This window comes from Neofelis nebulosa, chromosome 11, assembly GCF_028018385.1.
Source record: "Neofelis nebulosa isolate mNeoNeb1 chromosome 11, mNeoNeb1.pri, whole genome shotgun sequence".
In the NCBI taxonomy this organism is placed as follows: Eukaryota; Metazoa; Chordata; class Mammalia; order Carnivora; family Felidae; genus Neofelis; species Neofelis nebulosa.
The window spans coordinates 70,686,245-70,710,713 of record NC_080792.1 but is presented as its reverse complement, the minus strand read 5'-3'; the positions used below and the strand labels follow the sequence as shown (position 1 = coordinate 70,710,713).

Below are 24,469 nucleotides of genomic sequence, written 5' to 3'. Positions count from 1 at the left end.
AACTGCCTTAAACCAAATAAAAAGCAACCAAACGTTGGACTTGCTGTGTACTTACAGAGAATATGATGTCCACTGTAGATCTGTCTAAATGGCTGCCAAAAAAAAAAAAAAAAAAAAAATCCGATCAAAACTGAGGGTATGGTGAGGCTGAGTTGGGGAATTGGGTTTTGCTTGAGAGTTAAGTACACATACTTCACATATATTCTGTAATCTTCTGTTGATATTTACTGATGCGTGCACTGGCAACGGCCCCAGCAGTGCATTTATTTTTAACTTTCTTAGTGAAATCTGGGTTGGAAACTTACATTATGAAATCAACAGCTGAAATTGAGCATTCAGATTGCCTAAAATTGAAAAATTAAAATATGAAGGCAGTATGAGCCTTCCAGAACCTGCCGCGTACTTCCAGAGTATTAATCTGGTGATCTGTAGCACATACCAATTCCTTCTCCATCCCCACGCATTTTGACTAGGAAGGAGAGTGTGTGGAGTTGACGTGTAGCGTGGCATTGTGAGAGGACTGCGTTTCTAGGAAATGAGTTTCCATAATGCCTTTGGGCCTGTTTCATTTGTTTTTCCTAATTGTCTTTTACGTTTGTTTATATTTGTTTGTCACAGATACAAGAAACTAGTTCTTGTGGATAACTCGGGCTGATTTGCTCGCCATTCCGGTTAAACACGCTGCGTTTTGTTTAGTTATGCTGCATTACTCTCCCTTAGGCCTCGTCCACATACCTCAGAGTAACCTAATATGCGTTGTTAAATTAAAAACATGATTTGCGTTTGGGGGTTTCATTTATGGTTAGAAACATGAAATGTAAGGAATTCAGTGAACACCCAAACGAAATACAATTTTAGAAACCTTTTCTCCACTAGCTTGTGCTTGCTGCATTACAGATGAAATTTAAATTATGTAAAGATGAGTCATAATTTAGGGTTCTTCTGTTAGCCTGTTGTTTTCATTTTATAGAACTCCTGACTGTTCTTGTCTTTTGGTAACCAGCTAGTCTTTACCTTTTATTTTCAATTGTTCTTTTAAATTTTCGTGCTTTCATCTATATAAAACTCATATTTATCAGCAAAGTAATTTTATTTACAACTAGATTGAGGAAAGAGTTAATCCTGTTTTGCTTTAGGTTAGCAAATGTGAAGTTTGAGCTGAGTCGGAATTAATGTGTGAATGATCTGAATTTTGATTTTGGCTTTATTTGCCTTGGGCTTATTTTTCTACCTGATCAAGAGGAAAACGTTTGTATTGTTCAAGGCGAGAGAGGAAGCTCTGCTTTGCCCCAGTGAACATCCTGAGAACTGGACAGACAAGCTGGAACTCCTTTGGGTTCTGTGGATCCTAGAACAGTCCTCTGAATGTGGAATGCCAAATATTTGCCCCATTGAGATTTTTCACGTTTTGAAAGTCACACATTTTTTCACAAGAATATTTCTGATGACTCTGAAGAGTATGTCATGTTTTACTTTGCGTGTGTACCTCATTTTTACTTTAGAAGTTTAAGATTAGGAAAAATGTAATATGGACTGGACTAAGATTATCTATTTAAGATCTTAATTCAGCTTTTAGCTTGATTTTGTTTAGCTTTTATGTATTAAATCTCAAAACCAAAGGCAGGAAAACATTTAGATTATTTATAGTCAAAAGAAGAGTGAAGATTTGAAAGAGTACCCAGATAATTTAGGGCAAAGGAATTCATTGTCCTAAAATAGTCACCTTCGGGCAAAAACTCTTGTATTGTCGAAGCGTATTGGGTTTTTTTCTGATTACGAAAGATGTATACTTCTTAAGTTTCAGAAATAAAGAATTGTACACAGGAGAAAGTAAAAATCCATTACATTCTCACGATTTAATTCTTGTTATCTGTTACATATCCTGATTTATGTACTGTATTTTGTTAATAATTGTTTATACCATGGATAGATACCTGTTTATGTTCATATCGTGCCTTTAAAAAATGTTTACGTTATTAAGCATTCTCTGAAAAGATGGTTTTTAATGTCTGTGTGTGTAGCAGCCCATTGTTTGGAAGGCTTGTAAAATACTTCACCGTTAAGTCCAGGTTGTTGCTGTTATAAGTAAATATGTAGTGTTTTCTGATGAATTGGGATACGTTTCTGGAAGTGGAATTACATGGTTAAAGGTTATACATAGGATATGGACAGCTCTAAGGCTTTTTAATGACAGAGGGTCAGATTCCCTTCCGAGAAGATGGTGCCACAAGGATTGTTTTGGCTTTTACTTAACTATGTCTAGGCAGTCTCCCTATTTTCTGTTTCATTACATGTGGAGACTTTTTCTAAGTGTGTATTTATTTTCATTGTGTATGGAGACTTTTTTTTTTTTTTAATGTTTGCTTATTTATTTTGAGACAGAGCAGAGGAGGGGCAGAGAGAGAATCCTGTGCAGGCTCCGCACTGTTGGTGCAGAGCCTGACCTGGGCGATAGATCTCACAAACTGTGGGGTCACGACCTGAGCCGAAATCAAGTGTCAGATGCTTAACTGACTGAGCCACCCAAGGCTCCCCTGGAGACTCGTTTGTTTGTTTAATCTCCACACCCAACACATGGGACTTGAACTCAGTACCCGGAGATCAAGAGTCACATGCTTTTCCCACTGAGTCGGCCAGATGCCCCTAGGTATAGACACTTTTTAAGCCATTTCTTAACCACTAGTCTTAAGGTCATACATAGCTGAAATTAAGAGGCAAATCGCACAAGTCATTGTAAGAACTGAATGAAACCTTAAATATTGCATATATTTAAAAAAAATTTTTTTTTGAGAGATGGAGGGGCAGAGAGAGAATCTTAAGCAGGCTCCATGCCCAGTGTGAGCGTGACGCGGGGCTCCATCTCACAACCGTGAGATAATGACCTGAACCAAAATCAAGAGTTGGACACCTAACCAACTGAGCCACCCAAGCGCCCCAGATTTCACGTATATATTAATAATGTATAATATATATTAAAAATAGGTAGCTTCCATGTTCTCCGTTTTTTCCTGTGGTTGACATTAAGTTTCTGTAGGTCCCCTCACCTCATACTGTGAGGTGTTGACACTGTAAAGAATTACGCTAAGAAATAAAGGCAGCAGGCTCTTCATTGACTTGTTTTTTAACTTGTACATATTCTGTGAATTTTTTTTTTAATCACTTGTAAGTTGTGTGGAAAAACAAAAAAAGCAGATGAGACTGGAATGTATATTTAAGGTCCGAGGAAGATAGTTTGGAGAACGGGTTCACTTTGTCCCATGACTTAAACTAAATATCATAGATCACTGTTTGTAAATTATCACTATTCCTTTAATTGATTTGAGCAGACTGCCAGAGTCACTAGAAAGCGTGTGAGAAACAAACTTAGGTAATTGTTGGAGTCATGTGTGTATGCTCTGCTCTTGGAGCCCAAGTGTGGTATAAGCATATTTGTGTTAAATTCAGCTTACCCTTTAATTAGAACCATGCTTCATCCTGCCGTTTTTATAAAATGGTAGAATTCTGAGGAGTCGGTGTTCTCCTGGAAACAACCAAGGTTTTCATTTAGCACACTAAGGTGTCCAGTGATTTGGAGTTTCAGAACGAAGCTATCAGCGGCCCATAATTAATAGGGCCTTGGAATGTTCCGTCTGGAAGGTATCTTAGGGCTAATCAGTGGTGCATCAGAGGTTCTTAGCCGCAGAGGCGATTCAGCCCAAGTGCATAGGCAGGAGGATATTTTGCTAAGCCCATTATGGAATAAAATACAAAATTATAGGAAGTCTTAAGCCACTGAATGCCAAGGACATGTGCCGTCCCTGACCCTGGAGGAACTAAGTTCACTGACCCTTTTAGCGTCGCATCAGTGGAAGACGAAAAGTTGAGCCCAGTGTTTCCTTTTACTGGCAGAAGCAAGGCCCAGAGAGGTTAAGGATCCTACCCACCTAACATAGGAAGTTACTTTGCATAATGGGAGCTGCAACCCACATCCCCTTACTCCTAGTCTAAGGCTACTGTTTAGCAGGTGTATTTCATAATTTTAAATACTATATTCTTCATATTTTCTTCAAATTGTGTTTCATCATGAAGGCTTTCATTGATACTCGTTGAACGAGAGAGTACCTCAATACCGGCTCATTGCTTACTGAAAAAAAAAAAAAAAAAAAAAAACGATCTGTGAAAGACCAGCCGTGTGATAGTCTCGGTGAGGCTGGGCACTCAGAAGCTAGTTATGTCTTGTGGAAGGCTGCTGGGCTAGTTCCACACACAGGAGCCCAGCTGAAGTGCGTGGGGTCTGCAGGCTAGGGAGGGGGAACTGCGAATATGTTTTAGGCCGGGGCCACAGCGACAGAAGGGTGTCCCTTCTGGCAGAGATCCTTAGCACCAAGGATAGTGGTTTTGTCGTTATTTGTGCACATGTAATTACTCTCCTCTCTCCCGGCCGCTTTTGTGTCCTCTTACCACACCTAGCACAGATGGGGTTGTAAGTGGCACCCTCTTAATACTTGCCGAATGAAACCTGTTCGTACAGTGTATGGGATTGGATACGCGTGGGTGTGTACGTACGCATCCCTGCTGAATTATGATGTTAGTACTCTGTCTTATGGGAGGGAAGTCATGGGGAAGTAGAGCTCAGCCGGCCAAATTCTCCTGTTGACATAGAATTCACCCACACCAGGACAGTTTGCTGTGTGTCGTGTTTTTATTTAAACGCTTGTGGTGGTACCTCACCGATTTAACCCCTGCGCCAGCTCATTAATAAGATGAAATGTTACAACCGAAGAGATTTTCTGAGAGAAGTTGATCAATCACGCAGGACTCTGTAGAACTTTGGAGTCATATTAATAAGACCAAGATAGAATTTTTCCATCTATCCTGTCTTTAGAATGCATTTGAGACTGGAACGTTAACTGAGGATTTGGGGGGAAATGTGGTCTGGTGCTGTGATTGCTTAAATGAAGAATCATTTTGAGGTTTTAGCATATGACCTAGGAATTCATCATTTTTCGAATTTGTGTACATGATGGCTGCATGGAACGAATACTGGCTACACACAGTGGACGTACTGAGAGTGGGATGTACGAATGGGTTGCAGCTGACAAGAAGGGACCGTGGCACACGGTGTGACCGATGCTGGCGTCGTGATGTCCTGAATGTGGCGGGGAGCTGAGAGCAGTGGTGAATGAGGGGGAGGAACCCCTAAAAGACTGCTTCATCTCTTCACCTGGCCATCCCGTTTTTATAAAAAGGGCCCCCACGGTGTTCCACATGACCTTGTACTCTTTGGAGAAACATTATCTAAAGTTGTTTTGCAAATTGAAACCGGTAATCCCTACTCTATGAAAGAATAAGAGAGTGAAGTAATATGTGGTAAGCCCTTGAGTTCCCCCAGCTAAGCACGGGGCTCGCACCACCTGGTGGGGTCCCCACAGGGGTCCTGAGACGTAGCGTTTGTCTCGCAGGTGCACCAGCCCTGGCCCGAGAGTTTACAGAATGGCCCTTTCCCCTGTCCGTACCTGCAGTCTGTGATTCTTTGATACCTGCCTGCTTTCCATACAGACTGGGAGCCCCAGAGCCGGGACCGTGTCTGCTTTTGCTCGCTTCCGTGAGCCCGTCCCAGTCGCTCTTCTGGGTCGGCCCAGGACTGTCTCAGGCTCCTGCACACACACCTTGGGAGACCCACGTGAGCTCCTGGCTCACCCACTACTTAACCCTTCCCCCCGAATAAACACGCTAGCATCCTGAACTTGCTTATAAGGCAGAAGCCTGTACTAAGTTTCACAGAAACGGGCAGTAGTAACCATAGATTGCAATCCCCTGCCTTATTTTTACAATGAAAATTTCAAAATTAGCCGAAAAACCGAAAGCGTCTCACAGTGAGCACCTCTACCTAGGTTCAGCCGTTGTTGATGCTTCACCATCTTTGTTTTCCCTCTCTTCCCCTCCTTCCCTCTCCCCCTCTCTCGACACAAGTACATATTTAAAAGTTTTTTGGCTCAACCTAGGGTGACATAATCTAAGGTTCCAAATTCTAATTGCTTTTGAACGTTGTTTTCTGAAAGTAAATTATAGACATCATATACTTCTTTAGTCTCTTTCCATCCAGATAGCCCCTCATTTCTTTCCCTTGCTTCTTTAAAAAAAAAAAAAAAAATACCCCCCCCCCCCACCACCTTTTTACCCTAACAACTCTTGATTTGATTCCCTGACTGTGCCATTTCAACTATGAGGTGTGACCGTTTGTACAAATTCAAGCCGGGATGTCAAACACTTGGTAATTGTAGACCGTTTTTCCTGCTTGCCGCGTCCCTTTTCGGATCCCCCTTCTAGTGAGAATACCTCAGTTAATAAACAGTGCCACTCCACATGCCAGCGTTAGAAAGACACAGAAGACGGCTAAACTTCCTGATCGTTCTTTATTGTGCCTCACCACATCCATGGGGACGGTGCAGTAATGGCGTTAGGTGAACCCTTATGTATTAAAGCTCACTACTGATACGACGTGGATAGAATTTGGTATTTAATAGAAAATCTGAACAGTGTAATTTGAGGCAGAACAGTGCACCTATTAAACTGTAGAGCCAAGAAGTAACTTCATCTGTGGAAGGAGGGTTTGCAGCAGGGGAATACTGCTGCTTTTGCTAAAATGATTTCGAATTTCCAAATACCGAAACTAAACCCATGTGAGATTGTACTTTTCTTCACCTGTGTCTGTGATGTCACTACACAACGGTCACTTTTCATCAGAACAAATATTGAAGTCACGATTTCTCCTTTTCAATTTTCGTCATCTAGAAGGAGCTGGCAAACAACTCTGACTGCCCTCAGATGTGTGCCTATAAGCTGGTGACCATCAAATTCAAGTGGTGGGGACTGCAAAGCAAAGTAGAAAACTTCATTCAGAAGGTAACGTCTGTTCAAAATGCGGAGACTTAAATTTAGGTAGCTATTAGTGGGATATTTTCTGTGACCATGTCTTTTTCTCGCTTATTAGGTAACAGTTATTGTCTCTGTATAATTCCTTTCTACCCTTTTCTGCCTAGAAACAGCAGACAGATACCAGCAGGTTTTAAGGAGCTTTCTTTGGGGAGGAGCGTAGCCGTGTTTTGTTCAACATGCTTTCCCGATGGTTTGCCCAGCTGTTTTCACAGAGAGCCCTCTCCGTGTACAGCATGTCCCCAAGGGTTCCTGGGGTCTTGGCACTGGCTGGAGGGAGAGGCCAGGCCTTGCCTGCTGAGCGGCTCCTCTGTCCGACCTCGGTTGGCTCCCCGCTCACATCCTCCACGACATCTCTCTCTCTCTCTCGACACACACTTTCTTACGTACTTGGCACTTTGTCGTGGGAGGTCTTCTTAGAGGTCCTTACTGAGAATAGTTACACTCTGAACCTAGGGTGACAGAATCTGAGGACCCGAATCCTAATTACCTCTTTCGGATGTTGTCTTTATTAAAGTGAAAGTAACATGGACACTTTGATCTAGAAGGAGGAGAAAATTGCAGCTGTATAAAGAAACACACATGTTGTAAACACATAAGAAATATGGAAAGTTTCTTTGGTGTTTACTTTTCCTGTAGTGTGACTATTTCTTCTATTATCGTTATAAAGAAACCCTGTTATACCTTTGAATCCACAAATGGTTGTATCTGTCCTACCATAATTTTCCTACTTTTTAGCAGTAACCACTCCGAGATTTTTTTTAAAAAAAGGGTCCTAATGTGCTGGACACTGAGATTACTGTTGGGCCTGCTTGCAGCTGGCCCATGGTAGGCACTCTGTAAATACTGGCTTCCTTCCTTCCTCTTGGATCATAGTAATAGATTAACAATCTAGTTCGTCACACATGTAATTGATGAAGTCCCTTCTGTTCATGGAAAGAAATTTTAAAGTTGAAGATTGTCCAAAAGTATTAAAGTACTGTTTTTGTTCAGTGAGCTTTTCTCTCTTCTTGGGAAATTTTAGTAACATTTAAATAACGTAGCAATTAAAACCACTCATTAAATGTATGGTTTTTTATAGAGAGTGAGAGTAACGTTAGAGTAGAAAAATTGATGGAGAGTCTGTAATAATCCTTAATTTAAATAAACGTCTTATTCCAAAGAACCCAAGATTCTTTTGTCTCCGTACACATTATATTCAACCTCACAATATTCTTTGAATCGCAGAGAAGTTAAGAATGACCATGTATTGTTTTATAGCGGAAGAAATCGAGTTGACCCTTGGTCACCAGATTTAGAAAAAGGTACAAATGGACCATGTCTAGCGGGAGTTTATGTTGGATCACAACGTGCACATCACATTTTTTTCAGTTCCTGACATGTTGTGCTGCCTTTGCAGGGAGAGATTTCACATTTCCCAGGGAGATTTTTCTTTTTCTTTTGTTTTACAAAATGATACAAAAGACACAGTGGTCTTTTCCAAGTATATGTAGATTGCATGGGTTAATTGGGATGTAGAAAGTTAATGTGTGACTAATCTTCTATTTTTGCCATCTTATACTACTTTTCTTCTTTGTTTTAAAAGCAAGAAAAAAGGATATTTACGAACTTTCATCGCCAACTTTTTTGTTGGATTGACAAGTGGATTGATCTGACAATGGAAGACATTAGGAGAATGGAGGATGAAACTCAGAAAGAACTAGAAACAGTAAGACTTGCCACTCTGTGGAAACTCTCATTTCCCCTTTCTAGCTATGTATGTGCTTATTAGTAAGTGTAGACTTAGAATTAAGAAGAGTGTCGTTACAGGCCATTTTTAAATATATGCCTCCATCAGAATTGGGTTTCTTAGACACTAACATCCTTTTGCATGTTCTGATTTCTCTTTATTTGAGCATCTTCCATGAAAGTAGACTAGAGCTTTATGGACTTGGAGTCTGTGCCTGCAAAATGCCCAGGGGTTTCATACTTTGTCATGCAGCAGCTCTCTGTGATGGGACCTGGTTCATAGTCCTTTTAGACACTCACTTTAATCAGACCAAGTTGCCTTGGCTCATTTTGTCATCACTGTCAGTTAGATAAGGCTAGCCATATTGTCACACATTCCAGAGATTCCCTCCCACAGCTAGCACTTAATCCTTAGCTCTTTAGCAAGCTTTAGGCAGAAATTCGGGTGATGCTTGGGCTGGAGGTCAGCCAGCCCTGTTTGACAGTTAAAGCCTGCCCCAGCTCCTGCCCAGCCCCAGCGGGCAGGGCAGACCCTGCAGCACGTGAGCGCCCCCTTTCTGCCCGGGATGGGTTCTTCCCGCTTCCTCTTAGAAGTGTCTGGTTCTGCTTTTGCTCTGGGCCACGCTGCTTTTCAGCTGAAAGTAAGGCCCTCTTGGGGGACGTGAGCCCAAGGAATGTCGGGGATGGGCTGGTGGTTTCTATGCAGTCGTCCAGAGTCCCGCCAGCGGTCCTAGTTTTGGAAGCCCTGAAGGCGGGAGCGTTTGACAGACGCTTGTGTGTGAGGCAGGACCTCCACTTAATCACAGGAGAGTGGCAGCAAATCAGGTTCTTTGGCACAGAAGGAAACCTATTTGGCACACAGCATCATAAAGAACCTGTGTTGAAAATTGCTTACTTTTGGTGATTACAGCAGATCTGCTTCTAATTAGCTTTATACAAACCTTCTGAGAGGACTAGGACATATTTTCTTTATAAGGCAATAAAATATTTTAACCTTATCTTATACAGAAAGTAAACTTTCAGCAGTCTCCAGTTTATGAATGGATTTTGTTCCAAAAGTTTTTAAGTTGATTTTTTGGAATTTGGAACCTGTTTTGCCATGGAGACAACATTGTAAATTGGAGTTCGGTTTCTAGGCCAGACAATAGAAACCTCTTTTGCCTCCGTTTCTCACACTGAGAGTATGACTTTCAGTTCTGGGTCTTGGAAGTAGGGTGGTAGAATGGCAAGTGTGGAGGACTCCCCCTCACCCCCTTATTTTTAGACTGGCCCCTAAATATTTAAACAGCCGAGAGTAAACCACGGTTTACTTGCCCCCTTTTTTTCCCCCATGCCCTTCTCCCACTTCTGTCTTCCCGTTTTCAAGAGTCCAGTGCCCTTCTCTAAGAAGCACTCCTACCAGCACCCAGTTTTGTTCCCTCCTCCCCTGCCTTGGCTGGCTCTGCTCCCTCCACGTGCTCCAGAGACACCTGCCAGCCCTGTCTCCAGCCGCTCTGGGCAACTAGACTCAGCTGAACGTTAAAAAAGAAAGCAGCATGATTACATTCATTCTCACTAAGCTCATGGCACAGCCTTGGTATCTTCAAAAAGGATTTACCAGCGCTCAGATAAAAGCTGTTTTTCTTAGTTTGAGCCCGTAAGACGGAGGTTTGCTTTTGGTTTTCATTTTTATGTTGCAAGGACTGTCCAGAACATGAGGAGAAGAGGTCACGGTTGAAGGGTGAGGGATGAAGCCCTCTGTGGTCTGAGCTCTGAACCCCAAGACAGAACTTGGCTGGGACCTCTTCCCTTCCCTGCCAAGTTCAGTGTCAGGACAGCAGGAATCAGAGCAGTCCCAGTGTACTCACAGTGTACACAGTGTACACCCCTGACCAGGAGGTAGAGGTGCCCGCTCCCACCTCTTGCCATGGGCCTTGCAGGCTCAGCTTCTTGCTTCTCCAAGCGGGTCCATAAAGTAGATGCGTAGTTACACAGAAGCCCCATTTATCCGAAGATACCATTGTCGTGCCTGTACGGCTCAGACTGACGGATTCCCACATGACGTCGGTAGAAGTCTCTTGCTGGTTCAGGGCTTGGGGGGGACGTGGCAGTTTCTTTGTTAAATATTGCAAAAACGTTTTAAGGCAATTTCAGCATTATATGCTGATCATCGTCACGTAAAATCCCATTTAAGTTATTTTGCTGTGGGTCATCGGGGAATGCTTTATTCCGCGTCACGTTGCTGTTGCTTTGAGCCCTAACGGTTGGTTTGTGAGCGTCTTCAGGCTCTGGGCGGCATCGTGCCTGCAGGCCAAAGCTTTCTGCAGGCCCAGAAAGCACCTGCCTCACGGTGGGGCTTGAGGTTGCCGAGTCCTCATCACCACAGAGGGATTTCCCCTTTTCTTGACGTCCTGTTTCCCTGACACCTGACGATGGAGTTTGATACATTATAATTCTCTTGTTAATTCACAAATATTTTAAGACCTGGATTTCTTTCAAATGGGTTTTGGCCCCGGAGAAAAGGAACTGCATCTTGAGAGCTTAGGCATGACAGGAATGCCCTGCCTGGAATCCTGAAGAGAAGTGCGGGGTTAGGCTTAGCTGCTGAAGAAGTGCTGGGGGTGAACTTAGTGCTTGTATGTCACAACTGGCACTTCTGGGGGTCGGGGAGAAGTGTTGAGTTGCAGAAGTGTGTTTATTACATCTGTTCCTTTTCTGTCCGCTCTTTTCTGATTCTCTCATTGAGTTTTTTAAAAATCGTCCGTAGGCTACTGTAATGAATGCCTGTCCTTTCTGATGCGTCCTTATGTCCTTCTTTGTTTCTCATACATTGTGCCTGTGCTCACTTGTTCTTCCTCTTGTCCTCCCTCTTATAAATAAACTTCCCATAAAGAACTCCTGTCAGGGACTCTGGTCTCAGAAGCAGCAGAGGTGGCCACCCCTCATGGCTTCCTGTCTGGTCTAGGGACTATGAACATATGACTCAGACCGTCGGGGCATTTTCTCACATTGTATTGGTGAACAGTTCATTTACCCTTGGCCGTCTTTGATAATTCCACATCATCAGTCTGCAGGCTTCCGTTTCCTAGATTCAAGAATAGATACACGTTTTTTGTGTGTGTGCTGTTACAAGAAAAGCCTTTTGCAGGATTTTCCTTAGATCAGTGTTACTGGAGGGGCCTCAGAACTTCATTCTCAATGTGGATGTGGTTATAAATAGGCAGTGGTCATTCACAATCTTTCCTAGATCTTTTTTTCTCCCCCTGCTTACTAACCCAATTTAGAGTCTGTGATTTTGGCAGCTCATGATTTTATTTTACGTTTAGATGCGTAAGAAGGGTACCGTCCGAGGCACGTCGGCTGCTGATGTCTAGATGAGTCCCCTGTAGGGTCAGAGACAATATCAAACTGTGTAAGTGAAGACCCGGGTAAAAAGAATGTTTAAAAACCAATACCTTTTTGGTAATGGGTAGTTAACTTGCTGAGCAGAGACTAAGTGTTCAATGTGGTTTAACTTTTAGAATTGAAAGAGGTACATATGTTCGAGATTGACACGGAACACTTGAGTTATTATTCTGTAAGAGTTTTATCTGTGGGAGCAGGTTGAATGTAGTCATCTCCAGTTCTTAGTGTTAGGGTCAGACACACACCAGCTGCCCGGCATACCGTAGTGTTATCCTAGAAGCCAGCTGATTTTTCATTGATGGCCACTTAACCGACCTATTTCTCAATAGGATCATATGTGGTTAGTAAGGAAGTATGTAAAAACATTTTAAACCAGAGCTCCTTCGTCCCATACCAGAAAGGCCAACCTCGGTGATTCCTTGTAGCTGAAATTTTTTCTGAACATCTGGATGTCTTCCATCATGTTGAATCTTTAGTTAACCTTTATAGTTAGCTTTAATATGTATAAATACACTTTGGTTTTCACTGTAATATAAAATATTTCTACGGCCTTATTTCCCTAACATAAATCTATACACCCAGAGAAGAGATTTTCCTCAAAGGGGAGAAAAGAGCCTCAAAATCTCCCCCACGTACTGAAACTAGTGTGAGTAAACACAAATCATCAGTTGTTACTATTGAACTATAATGTTTATTGAGGAAAAGAACAAGATTAAAACACTCTCCTCACTCACTGTGGCTCTTTGCTGCCCCCTCACATGGGCTCCCTGCTCTCGAATTATCGAGTTATTGAACACGGGAGAAATGAAGTATTCGGTCATGAACCGAAGTAGTCGTACAAATAAGAATGAATGAACTCTGCCAGGATTCCTCCAGAGCCCTTTGTTTAAATTCAGTGTTCATTAAAAAAAAAAAATTAAGTTATGGTCACTTTTGTTAAGTTCTAAGTTCTGTGACTTATTTCCACTTGCAATTTATTTTCCCTCTGATGAAACAAGATGTTATACCATTAGTAAGACCAAATTCTCAAGAGATTAAAGTTTTAAAATGTAGTATATGGGGTACATTTTCTGCCAGAAGTTTTACCATGTTGAGGATCCCCCCCACCCCCCAACCCTGGAGAATGTGCGACAAGATGATAACATTTTTTGGTGTGTCTCTGTATTTTAACACATGGCACTGTCTTTCGCTTTTCTTACAGTTACGTAATCAAGGTCAAGTGAGGGGAACAAGTGCAGCCAGTGATGAGTGAAGAAGAATCTGACCAGTATCTTGCAGTGTTGACGTTTCCCAGACGTGTGCTTGTGATTATGTACTCACGTGCACAGATTCCCAACCACGTGTGTGTATATGTTTGTGTGTGTATGTCTGTAGCTGTATATAAGACGCATGTAGAGCTACAGATCAAAACACACACACGTGTATATTTGTACATACAAACATACTGAAGGGATTAGTACAATTTCTCCAAAGTACTGTACCTATCTTCAGCAAGAATGCAAAAGAAAATATTTTCAATATATATACCTGGAACAGATTTTAATAATTATCAGAGTAATACCATTAATGGACAAATTGACTGCAATGTAATACTAGCTGGTATGTTTCATAAATGTCGAATTGTGGACCAATATATGTGTGTGTGTGTGTGTGTGTGTGTGTGTGTGTGTGTGTGTGTGTGTATACACACACAACATAGCCTTTTATTACTTTTCTGTTCTTTTAAATCCGTCTCTTATAAAATTTTATTTTAGTCTCATAAGCAACAGACTCCCACAGAAAAATTTATTCAACATCTTTTGGTATTCCAATGAATCTGGAATGTAAACTCTGAATGTATTTATACCGATTTATTTCTGGATGGTTATTATCTTAAATTCAAATTGGACAATGTCTATTAGTAAGGAGTGTAGTTACCTGCCAATTTTTAACTTGTTTGCCCTGAGGGAAAAATCGTTTTAAAAAAAAAAGTTCCGGTTTTTATTGGATTTTTGTATTTTAAATTTCAAGTATTTTTCTACATCAAACCTAGCAAAAATGGAGATGACGGCTTGTGATTTATAATAAACACTATACAATTTTCAGGCTCCTGTTAGGCAAGCAAAGGAATTGATGAAGAAATTAATAGCATTGTAGGCTGCAGGAAAACTTGGAAGTAGGTTTCTGGAATGACTGTTTTCTGAAATTAGAGCTTGGAAACTATGCAAATGATCTCGATTCCTCACAGCTTACGAGGTAGAACGCAGATAGTGATGACGGTTTGCTCTTTTCATATTGAAATACACCCTACGAGAGAAGGCGCCTTTGAGACAGCAGGGAGGGAGGGAAGAACTGGGGGGGCAGCACTGGCCTGTCCGCACACCTTCCTAGGCCGAGGCCCTGCTGAGGGCCTAGCCCTCACTAGAGGTGCTGTCTAGTAGGGCGCCACCGGAACCCGTCACGAGTAAGCGTCACGGACATGCTGGTTAGCAGCCGCGGCCACCTTGTCTTCTTCCTTCTTCTTCTTCTTCCTTCTTTAAAAAAAGGAAACGAAGCTAGGTAAGATTTTTATCAGCTTTCTCTGTCCAAACCCGTTTTCTCCTGTCAGTCCTGGAAGCTTGACTAGAATGATATTGTTGAAGCCTTCCGGTCACAAAGCGTCTTCTTTAACCTCTCGTCCCTCCTACAGCACACCGGCCCCTGTGGTCATATCAGTTTGTAATCTGATTTGCTGACAGTCCTGCCCGCCCTGCTTCTCGTTTGCCCACACGCCCTGTGTCCCCACCGAGGCGGTGGCAGTGACTCGGACCAGGGTGTTTAGGATCACTGCCGCACCCACGATGCCCTGTTAGCCTTGGCTACGGACCCCACGTTGCATATGTCCTCCGTGTACTCAGGATCAAGACTGATGTTTACTCTCTGGGCACTGTTGTAAGATAGGTGTTGTCAAAGCATAATCATTTTTGTCTGCAGAGTGTTTGGTGCAAGGAAGATTATTGCTAATTTTGTGAAATAAAGAGTCTCGCCCTCTCCTTTTAACGGACTTAACTCTCTGTAGCATCACTGGGAGCTGGGGCGCACATGGAAATGAGAGCCCAGCGCATGGATTCTAATGTTTTTCTAACAACTGTGGAGATTTGAGGGAATGCGTGGTGAATGTAAAATATCTAGTTTACTTGGCAGTCTCTTGTGTAAATTACAGTAAAACAAAGTAAATGAAATTTAAACAAAAAATAAATTTGATCACAAAATGCCACTTGTGTGCTTGAGTGGTTGTTTCCCTGATGCCCCGTCTGGTTCAGACCACCGTGGACCACTTCTCTGCCGTTTTCTCAACAATTCTCTAATTTGCGGCACTACCACTCTGGGAAAAATAAAGAAAAGATGTGGGTTTTTTTTTTTTTTAATTTTTCACTGCAAACTCTCGTTCTTGAAATGTGCCTGTGCCACGTTGAACTGTTAGGTTTGGTTTCTTAATTTTCTGCCTTTAAAAGCTAAGCAGTAAACTAAAGAAGGGTTATCATTGGTTTCCGAGGTTCTTTAAAAATTACATTTCAAGGGGATAAATACGGAGAACGCGTAGTATTTCTAAAAGCACTCAGTAAAGATTTTGTCATCAGAGTCTGATGGTTTCAAGATGGCGGCTTTTTGGTTCAGGGCAGTGCTTCACAAACTCTCTTAGGACTTCGCCATTGCCACTCTCCTGTTTCTGGACGCCTCGCAGCTCTTTTCTCATGGTCTCGCCTTACACTCTAGAGCCGCTCAGCGTCAGCAGAGGTGGCCGGCCACACGCATGGATGCATGTAGAGTGTTATGTTTCCGAATGTTCTTTTCCGAGGTGATCTTCTTAGTGTGTTATCTCAGACTTCGTGTCTGCACTCGTGGGGCCGGTCTGCCGTTCAGGATGCTGAGCGGCAGGGCTCAGTGAAGGCACCCAGGGGAGTAAACGCCACAGCCCGGCGTGGGAGACAGGCGCGTGCACAGCTGATTACAGCTCGGTGCAATAACGGAGAGAGCGCTTAGACCTCGCCCGCTTCATACAGACGACAGAGCAAACGTTCGGGTTCAAGGCAGCTGGGCAGGCACTTGGGGCCCGAGGAGCCCAGAGTGCCGCTCCCGGGCCAGTGCTGCCAACAGCGGGCCTGGGGTCAGGCGCACCCCTCCCGGCCGCTCGCTGAGCCCTGGAGCGCCCAGCTGCAGAGTGCTGAGGGTCAGCTGAGGCGTCGCATCCCCGAGCGTGTGGTGCGCCCTCTTCGGTGTGATCGCTTCCTCCTCCTTCCGTTCATTTCCCTCCTGGTTGATCTGAAATCACTGTGGACCCAACACCTGGCTTTTCCAAAGCTCACCTCTCTCTCCCCTCGCCAGCTTGCTAAGCTGGATGGTTTCGCAGCCCAGCCTCCTCCTGACATCTTGTCTCTGAGGAAGGAAGAGACACTTGGCTGACGGTTGCTCTGTTCATCTCTCAGCAGCTGCACCGACGGGGTCAGCGTGGGATTCCCTGTTCTTGACCGTTTGGAAGGAGAAAGTTCTGCCTGTTCTTAGACCCTGAGATCTGATATCATGAGAGCCACCGAATGTTACAGTGTGTTAGGACTTCTGAGTGTTTTCAGGCTGTGCACACTGGCAAGTGTAGATTTGGAGACTACCGCGGTCGGGGGAGGGAGGGAAGGTGCTAGGGGACAGGTTGAAGATTGTCCCCCCGAGCTCGGGGCATCTGTTGCCGACAGAGTGCTTCCCGGGAACCCCCGCCAGTGTCACTCGAGGTTATGTCCTCCGACTTGGAAACGTTAAGCAACAGCCGGTCTCTTCAAAACCAGTTCTTCAACCAGATTGGATGGGGAAAAAGTAGAAATTGCAGTTATTCCAGAGCTGCCTCTCGACAAGGCCGCGTCATCTGAGGCCACGCTGAGCATTTGAAGCCGTGCTCGGCAGCTGGAGGCCCCTGGCGCTCTGATGCCCGGCCCTTTCTTCCTTCTGGAAGTGCCATGTTGTCAGCCTGTTGTTTAAGGAATTCAGAACTGCTTGCCTCCGCTGCTTCCTGGCTTCCTCGTGTATGTAAACCAGGGGTTCCCAGCCCTGGCGGCTCGAGAGTCACGGAAGCTTGAAAAGCGCCGGCTGCCCACCGGTCGCCTTTCTCTGGCTTGGCTCCGGTGTGTCCCGTGTTCAAGGGACAGGGAACAAGAGCTGAGAAGATGCCCGCTCTCTTCCTGGGGGATCACTGAGAAAACCCCTTGGTCTCCGTGCAGCCAACCTTCCCCCTGGCGTCGTCTCCGCAGCAGTCCTCACCCCTCGCTTGGCACCTGCAGGCTCCACACTGCCCTAATCGGGGAATTGACGCTTCATCTTCTGTGCCTGGATGGTTTGCATCCCAGGTTAGCTCGGGACCTCAGCACGGGCAGGGGCCACAGCCGTCCCCCGCCCCACCCTGTCCCTCGTTGCCTCCTTCCCTGTGAGAACTTGGGCTCTGAGACTGCCCAGTCTGCCCACAGCAGATGCCTGCCCGCCCTGTGCAAGGGTCCCTTTGGAGCCCTTGGGGGGAGGGGAGCGCAGCCCCCAAATCCGTACGCTCCGGTTCCTGCCCTCAGAGCATGAAAGAGTGGCAGCTAGCTGCCACAGGAGGTGGTAGTTCTGGAAGCTGACGGTAGTGAGTGTGGCAAGAGGACAGAGGAGGGAGCTCCAGGCCCACGTTTCCTCCTCTCTTCGGACCTCTAAACCGGAGTTTTGGTCGACTCTTGCACCTCCAGGAGTCTTCGGCCAAATCCGCGTCTGTCCTCCTCTTCCCAGATGTATGCTCGTCTGTCCGTGACCTGCATCACTGACGGCGCTGCCCGAGCCAGGGACCCTAGTTGGTCACCGAGTCTCAAAAGTGCTCACAAACGCCTGTGACATCCTGCTCCTCTCATACGGCCTAGTCCAGGCTGTGCTCTGATGAGCCACCCTCTTATCTAGCGCAGGGGTCCGTCAGCTTTCTGCAAAAGGCTGGGTGGTGACCATTTTAGGCGTTACAGGCTCATGCGGCGTATCACAGCCACTCTCCTCTGCCCTGGCAACGCAGAAACGGCCACGGGCAGTCTGTAAACAAATCCGTGTGTCTGTTCTGACAAAACTTCACTTACACAAATAGGCAGCCGGCTGGATTTGGCCGCTGACACCGTAGTTTGCCAAGCTCTGGTCTAGAGCACGGACGCATACCCTTAATCAGGCTGTGCTGGACGTGACTTTTCTAGAAGACCCCGGACGGTGCCGCACCCCTGCTCCGACACCTGCGTGGCTCCCAGAGGCCCAGGAGACCAGTGCAGCCAAAGCCCATGACCAGCGAGAGGCTCATTCTGCTGTTGGTAAAGTGGGGCCCACGATACTCCTCTGCCTCGTGGCCGTTGGATGGTCAGGCGCGGGTGGAAGGGACTGAGCTGCTGTCTGCTCTGCGCAGTGTGGATGTCGTCCACAGAAAGAGCTCAGCCTGGGAAGACAGTTGCTGTTGTTTGCCGTCAGACTCCCAACCAGTACCAACTGAAAGCTGAAGGGCAGAGCTATGACGGGCTAACAAAAGCTGTTGGTGTTCGGGATACAGCGAAGATAATGCTGCTTCGCTAAACTTCTCAACTGGCATGTTTTAACGTCACTGTCTGTCGTCTGTCGTCCAGGAAAAACCATCTGTGGCCGCTAAGCTAAATGCTACAGCCCTGGAAAAGCTCATAGATGCCCTCCACGTTTTCCGTGATTGAGATTTGGCTCTCTGGATACCACTGCGGACAGGTTAACCAGAGCTTGGCTTCGTGACCCCCTAATGGGGTGCGGTAAAGCCAGGCCCTTGCCCAGAAAATCAGCCCTGTTTCCCAGAGTCCGTGATACTCGACCTTGGGTCGACTCTGTTTACTCCTGGAATTTCTGAGAAGCAGTAAAGCACCGTGACATGCCTCTGCCTCGTTGATCCCTTATATATTCTGACACCACCTGCTAATCAGTCGATGGCAGAATTGCCTTGCGCTGCAGACTGAGGGAGGTTCATGAAGTGGAACGGAGGAGTGGCTTACAGTGTTTATTAATGTATGTGCTAAACAAAAGCTTCGCCTCTGGGCATCCCGTTGCACGCTGGCTCCCTGCAGCCTGGAATACTGATGGCATGTTGTCGCAACGCTGACTCCCTTTTCCCATGGCCTGGGAAGCCCTGAAACAACTCAGCCTTACCAAGAGGTTCTGTGAGTGTTTTGTAGCCGTCGCTCCAAAATGTCATTCCCAGAGAGGCACCGTGTAGGACAAGAGACTTCTCCCAAGCAAGGCCGGAGGGAGGCTTAGAATCGGGCCCCGAACAGCCGCGCACAGACCACGCACAGGCCCCCTCGTTCCTTTCTTTAGATGAGGCGTTGGCAAGCCTTCTCCCTAAAGGGCCGTATGGTAAATACGTTGGACTTTTGGGGCCACGCAGACTCTGTCGCAGCTACTCAAGTCTGCCTTTGTAGCACGGAGGTAGCCTTAGACGTAATGTAAACGGGTGAGTGTGGTGGGGTTCCAATAAAACTTTATTTACACAAACAGGTGGGGGGCTGGAGGTGGCCGGCGGAACTGATTCTTCCCAGAGCCCAGAGCCAAGAAAACGTTTTTTCCTAGACCATGTCCGGTTTCCCCCTGGGTCTGGGGTGTCAGGCAGCTCCCATGTTGCACCTTATGTCCAAAGGAGGCAGCCTCTTTAGGCAGGGCTTCCTGGTTATAAGTCCTTCACCCCCATCCCCCCCCTCCCGACCCCCCCCCCCCCCCCCCGCTCTCAGCCCTCCCGCTTGGTTTCTGTGACGGTGCTGTGAAAATTGAGGGTTTGTGGTTCTCCATACCCATGCCACCTCTGAGTGCTCGGGGGGTGTGTGTGTGGGGGGGGGTGGTGGTGGAAGAGATTTAGTGATAATTCTGAAATGCGTGTGGAAACACAAACAATGTCCGCAAGGTGGAGGCAGGAAATCTCTCGGCCTGTGAACATCTGGAAGGGAGCCACCGGGGTTGTTTTGTTAACGTGGTGGGATTGTGGGTAGCTCTCCCCCGCCCCGACCCCCTGAACCGTCTTCAGTGTTTCACTTCACAGGAGAACCTTACTGAAAACTCTTTTTGTAATGCGCGAGGCCTTGAGAACCCTTCCCCGTCCGCGAATGCCCAGCAGTGCCTTCTATCACTGGGGATAAGATCATCTGGTGGTCCATGAGCTCACTGCTCTTCCGAGGCGCGTGCCAGAAAGCCGTCTGGGGGGGTGGGGGAGGATTTCAGGATTCCTCCCGGCCCCTTCCGAGCCCGACAGGCTCAGATTTTCCACTTGTGCGATTGAGGTCAGCGCCTGCATTCCGGCTGGCGGGCTCCCCGCACATGCGAGCCCCAGGCTTCCAGCGGGGGCTTCTCCCCCTCGCCCTGGAATTCACCCCCCCCCCCCCACCTCCCCCATCCCGGTCGGTCCTCTCCATCCCCAGGCTGTGTGTGTGTGTCTGGGGGTGCTCTACCGGTGACTGAGGACAGCCTGGCCCAGCCCTGGCTCTGGGCCACCAGGATGCAGTGCTGGTTTGCTCAGGCCTTTTGGCCAGGATGCAGCCCCTGTGTTTGCTCAGGCCTTTGTGTGAGTCGGCAAGAGTCGTCTGGCCAGGCGAGGAACAGGGGGATTACTGTTGCTTGCGAAGAACTTTGTTCCCTTCCTTGTCAGCCTCCCCAGAGAACGTGGAGCTTGGCAACCGCGACCGCTGCCATTGGGTTTTACTAATGGTCGCTGCTGCTGTCTCTCCGAGAGGCCACGCCGGACAGGGGGTTTCGGCGTCCGACGCCTGTGTTCCGAGTCGGCCACGTCCGCTTACTGCAACGGGCCAGTGCGTGAGTCTCGGCCCCCCTGAGCCTCTGCGTCCTGCCCGTGAAGGTTGGGGTACTAACACCAGCATGGAGTGTGGCCATGAGACAGGAAATGTGTAAGTAATGGGTGAAAGTCTCTGCAGCATCGGATTTACCCCTTCATTGGTCTCCTACTAGTCAGTGAGGGCGACCAGCCCATCCCCGTTCACCCAGGAGAGAGGAGTTTCCTGGGAGGCTGGACTGGGACAGTCCTGGGCTTAGTTTGCCCAGGACTTCGTTTGCCCTGCGCTTTGGTTAGGACAGTTGGCCACCTTATTTTCAGCCCCAAACGTCCACATTCTTTAAGCCAGCAGCACTCATTTAAAAGCAAGTACAAAAGCTGAACTAACATTTTTTAGGAGACAAGCAACTTCCTTTTGTAGCCTGATGTGCCCCCAAACCAGCCGCCTAATCCTTTCTCCAGCCTTCATTAGGGCACAAAAGTTTCCCATGTAAGGGGTGCTGATTGGGTGGAGGTTGGTCTCTGATCAGGTGCCGGCCCCGGCAGCATTTTGCCCAGGCAGGGCCATTCATGGGGGGAGAGAGCGGGTCTCTCCTCCACCTGCACATTCCCTGCCGCCGCCCACACTTGCACCCTGACACCGCCCCTGGGGAGAGTGGGGCGTTCTCACATTTCCCGATCCTTGAGGACACTAGGGCACACACAGGTCAAGAAGCTGCCCTCAGCTGAAAAGAGTCGGCACTTCCTGCAGGAAGGGCTCGCTCCAAAAGGAAGGTTGATTGCGTCATTCCATCTTTGCTTTGAGGACAGAGCCAAACCTCCTCCCTGTGCCCGAGAGGCCCTGCGTGTCGGGCCTGGCCACCCCATCCATCCTGGCCCCTCGCCTCCGTGATCCGGCATCTCGTGAGCAAAGCCCACGGTGTCCTCTAGGCCTGGAGTCCCTTCCCCTCCCCCCTTCCTTCTTCCACCTCAGCCCGGGGGCCAGGTCCTCAAAGACGCTTCCCCTGACCGCCCGACGAGGCCAGCATCCCTAAGGGCAGGTGCCAGGGGCACCCGCCACTGTTGTGGTCTCCGGGCCTGCGCACCGCGCAGTCCCACGCTCCACAGGTCTGTTTGGAGTGAATGGAGCCGAGGAGCCCCGATTCAACCCCTCTCCTCCCGTGCCTTTTGTGTGGGGCAGCCACACAGTCTCCCTTCACCACTGACCGCCCACCGTTCCCCTGCCCCTGCCCGCAGCACGGCTGAGGCCCCTTCCACCCCGATCCCCTCCCATCCTTGGCGAGGAAATATTTCTGTTTTATGACTAACTCTGCTCCTCATTTCTCTCGCGTTATCTTAATGAATTAACTGGGTCCCCATCGTTCCCCCGGCCCCCCGTGGTTTATGTGCTGTACGACGATATCTGCGATCTTAGTCAACCCCACGCAGTTGTTGCTGGTTCCTATTACAGTAATTGGCATAAACTTTATTCTTTTGCAGAGAGATTTTTTGGCCCGCTGAGACTGCATAACCATCTGCCATAAATTGAGACTAGTACGAATTGGAGCCCATTCTTTACTCTGTGGCTTGATTCAACTTCCAGATGGTTAATCCACATGAAGTAATAGGAATGCACCACAACTCTGCTTAGCTGAAGATGGAGACATAATATTTATTTGCCGACGTGGAGGCCTCCGAACGCTGCCCTGTCGGGATGTCGATACATAACACAGCAGCACAGAAATGTCAGCTTGTTTCATAGGAGCGACAGCCTTCCTCCGAGTTGCCATGGGGGGACCCCCGGATGTCTTTTTTTTTTTTTTTTTTGGGTCTGCCCTTGACCTAATCTCAAGAGGTTTTGTTCGCATCTGCTCTGACTTTAGTGCCTGTGACATTTTCATTAATACTTCTCCAAGGTTGAGCCTTTACTTCAAATATCCTGCAGCTCACGGAAGCCGTAGCTCAGCTGTGCCCAGCTAGGGGCCGCCGGGAAATTTGGCTCAGCCTCATCGACAAGCTCGGTCTTCTCCGCCCGGTTGGGCTCGTCAATCCATTTTCGTTTTTGCTTCTCCCCAACATTAGCCGGCCACGCTGGGAATGCCTGAAGGGGATCGAGGTCAGCAGATTCGGGGTGCTTAGACCCCACTGGCACTTTTACACCCAAGACTGGCTCCTGTGCCTGGATTACCTGCCCCCGGGCCAGCCAACCTTGCCCGTGCAAACTCCCCACCTACCTCAGGGATGACTGGGGCTCAGGGCCTCCGGTCAGCTGCCACGATACCCTGTGGACCGCCAACATCTCAATCACCTGGGGTTGCGTTTTAAAAATGCAGACTCCTGGGGCGCCTGGGTGGCTCAGTTGGTTGGGCGACTGACTTCGGCTCGGGTCATGATCTCATGTGGGTTGGAGCCCCGCGTCGGGCTCTGTGCTGACAGCTCAGAGCCTGGAGCCTGCTTCCGATTCTGTGTCTCCCTCTCTCTGCACCTCCCCTGCTCGTGCTCTGTCTCTCTCTGACTCTCAAAAAATAAATAAATGTTAATTAAAAAAATTAAAAAACAAAAATAAAATAAGAATGCAGACTCCTGGGGGCGCCTGGGTGGCTCAGTCGGTTGAGCGTCTGACTTCAGCTCAGGTCACGATCTCACGGTCTGTGGGTTCAAGCCCCGCGTCGGGCTCTGTGCTGTCAGCTCAGAGCCTAGAGCCTGTTTTGGATTCTGTGTCTCCTCCTCTCTCTGCCCCTCCCCCACTTGCACTCTGTCTCTCTCTGTCTCTCAAAAATAAAAACTTCAAAAAAAAAAAAAAAAAAGATTTAAAAAGGCAGACTCCTGGGCCGAGGGAGACTAACCGTGCCAGTTTGCTCAGAATTATGCTGGTTTAGTGCTGGAGTACTGCATCCCGGGGAAAACCCTCAAGTCTGGGCAAATGGGGACAGTCAGTCACCTTACGTGGGCCGTACCCCGGCCCTGCAGAATGAGAACCTTTGAGGTCTCAGGCCCAGGGTCCTGCATTTGCATCGGTTTCCAGCAGTGATGCTGGTGCGCACCTGAACTTGGGGACCAGAGCAGGGAGCCCCAAGTGCCCGCAGAGCCCACGTTTTCTCGCTTGTGTGCCTGGCACAGAGTGGATTATAGGACATTTTGCATGAATTTAGCACCAGATACCATCATCGTTTACTTCTGTGGAGTGTTTGCCTCCCTGCCAGCCGTGAGACCCGCAGGAGAAGAGGTTCTGCCCCGTTCACTTGTGCATTCTTAGTTCCCAGCTCTGTGCCTGGCCTACAGTCGACACTCCAAACAAACTGGAGGAATAATTAGATACAAGCAAATAGCCATGGTAGGGAAAGTGACCCAGACCTGTTTCCCACGTACTTTTCCAAAGTTCTGGGATGGACTTGATTAGAAATGAGATCAAGGACATTCTAGTTAGGGCAGGAATTAGATCTAGGATTTTTTGTTTTGTTTTGTTTTAAGGGAATGAAAACCTTAGAAGTCCCAAGATGGAACAAATAAGGAATTAGATCTAAGAAATTCTAAAATGGAATGGAGTGGAACTGTGAACGTTCTAAGACGGGATTGCGCTTTCTTCCTTGATCGTCCTGGGAGCTTCTGTAGGCAGAATGAACAAGAGGCCGGATGCCTTGTACCTGATTGTCACCACTCGACATCCCT

The 24,469-nt window shown here is 47.1% G+C and overlaps 1 protein-coding gene and 1 long non-coding RNA gene across 3 annotated transcripts in view; both read left to right on the top strand.

Annotated features, from left to right (window-relative positions):
• The window catches only part of PITPNB (phosphatidylinositol transfer protein beta), a 62,058-nt gene extending 48,400 nt beyond the window's left edge, over positions 1-13,658 (top strand). Inside the window, exons 8-11 of one of the 2 annotated variants that reach the window (XM_058693127.1) lie at positions 6,775-6,885; positions 8,501-8,623; positions 11,949-12,034; positions 13,229-13,658. In XM_058693127.1, the coding sequence (XP_058549110.1) occupies positions 6,775-6,885; positions 8,501-8,623; positions 11,949-11,996 (282 nt within the window). In that variant the 3' untranslated portion in view covers positions 11,997-12,034; positions 13,229-13,658. The remainder of the gene's footprint in view (positions 1-6,774; positions 6,886-8,500; positions 8,624-11,948; positions 12,035-13,228) is intronic. The other variant, XM_058693126.1, reaches the window with a different exon arrangement.
• A 530-nt stretch (positions 13,659-14,188) lies between these two features.
• On the top strand, positions 14,189-22,359 carry LOC131490606 (uncharacterized). Its single transcript, XR_009251147.1, has 3 exons — positions 14,189-19,498; positions 20,681-20,936; positions 22,301-22,359. It is a non-coding gene; the product is annotated as an uncharacterized LOC131490606 (long non-coding RNA).
• The last annotated feature ends 2,110 nt before the right edge of the window (positions 22,360-24,469 follow it).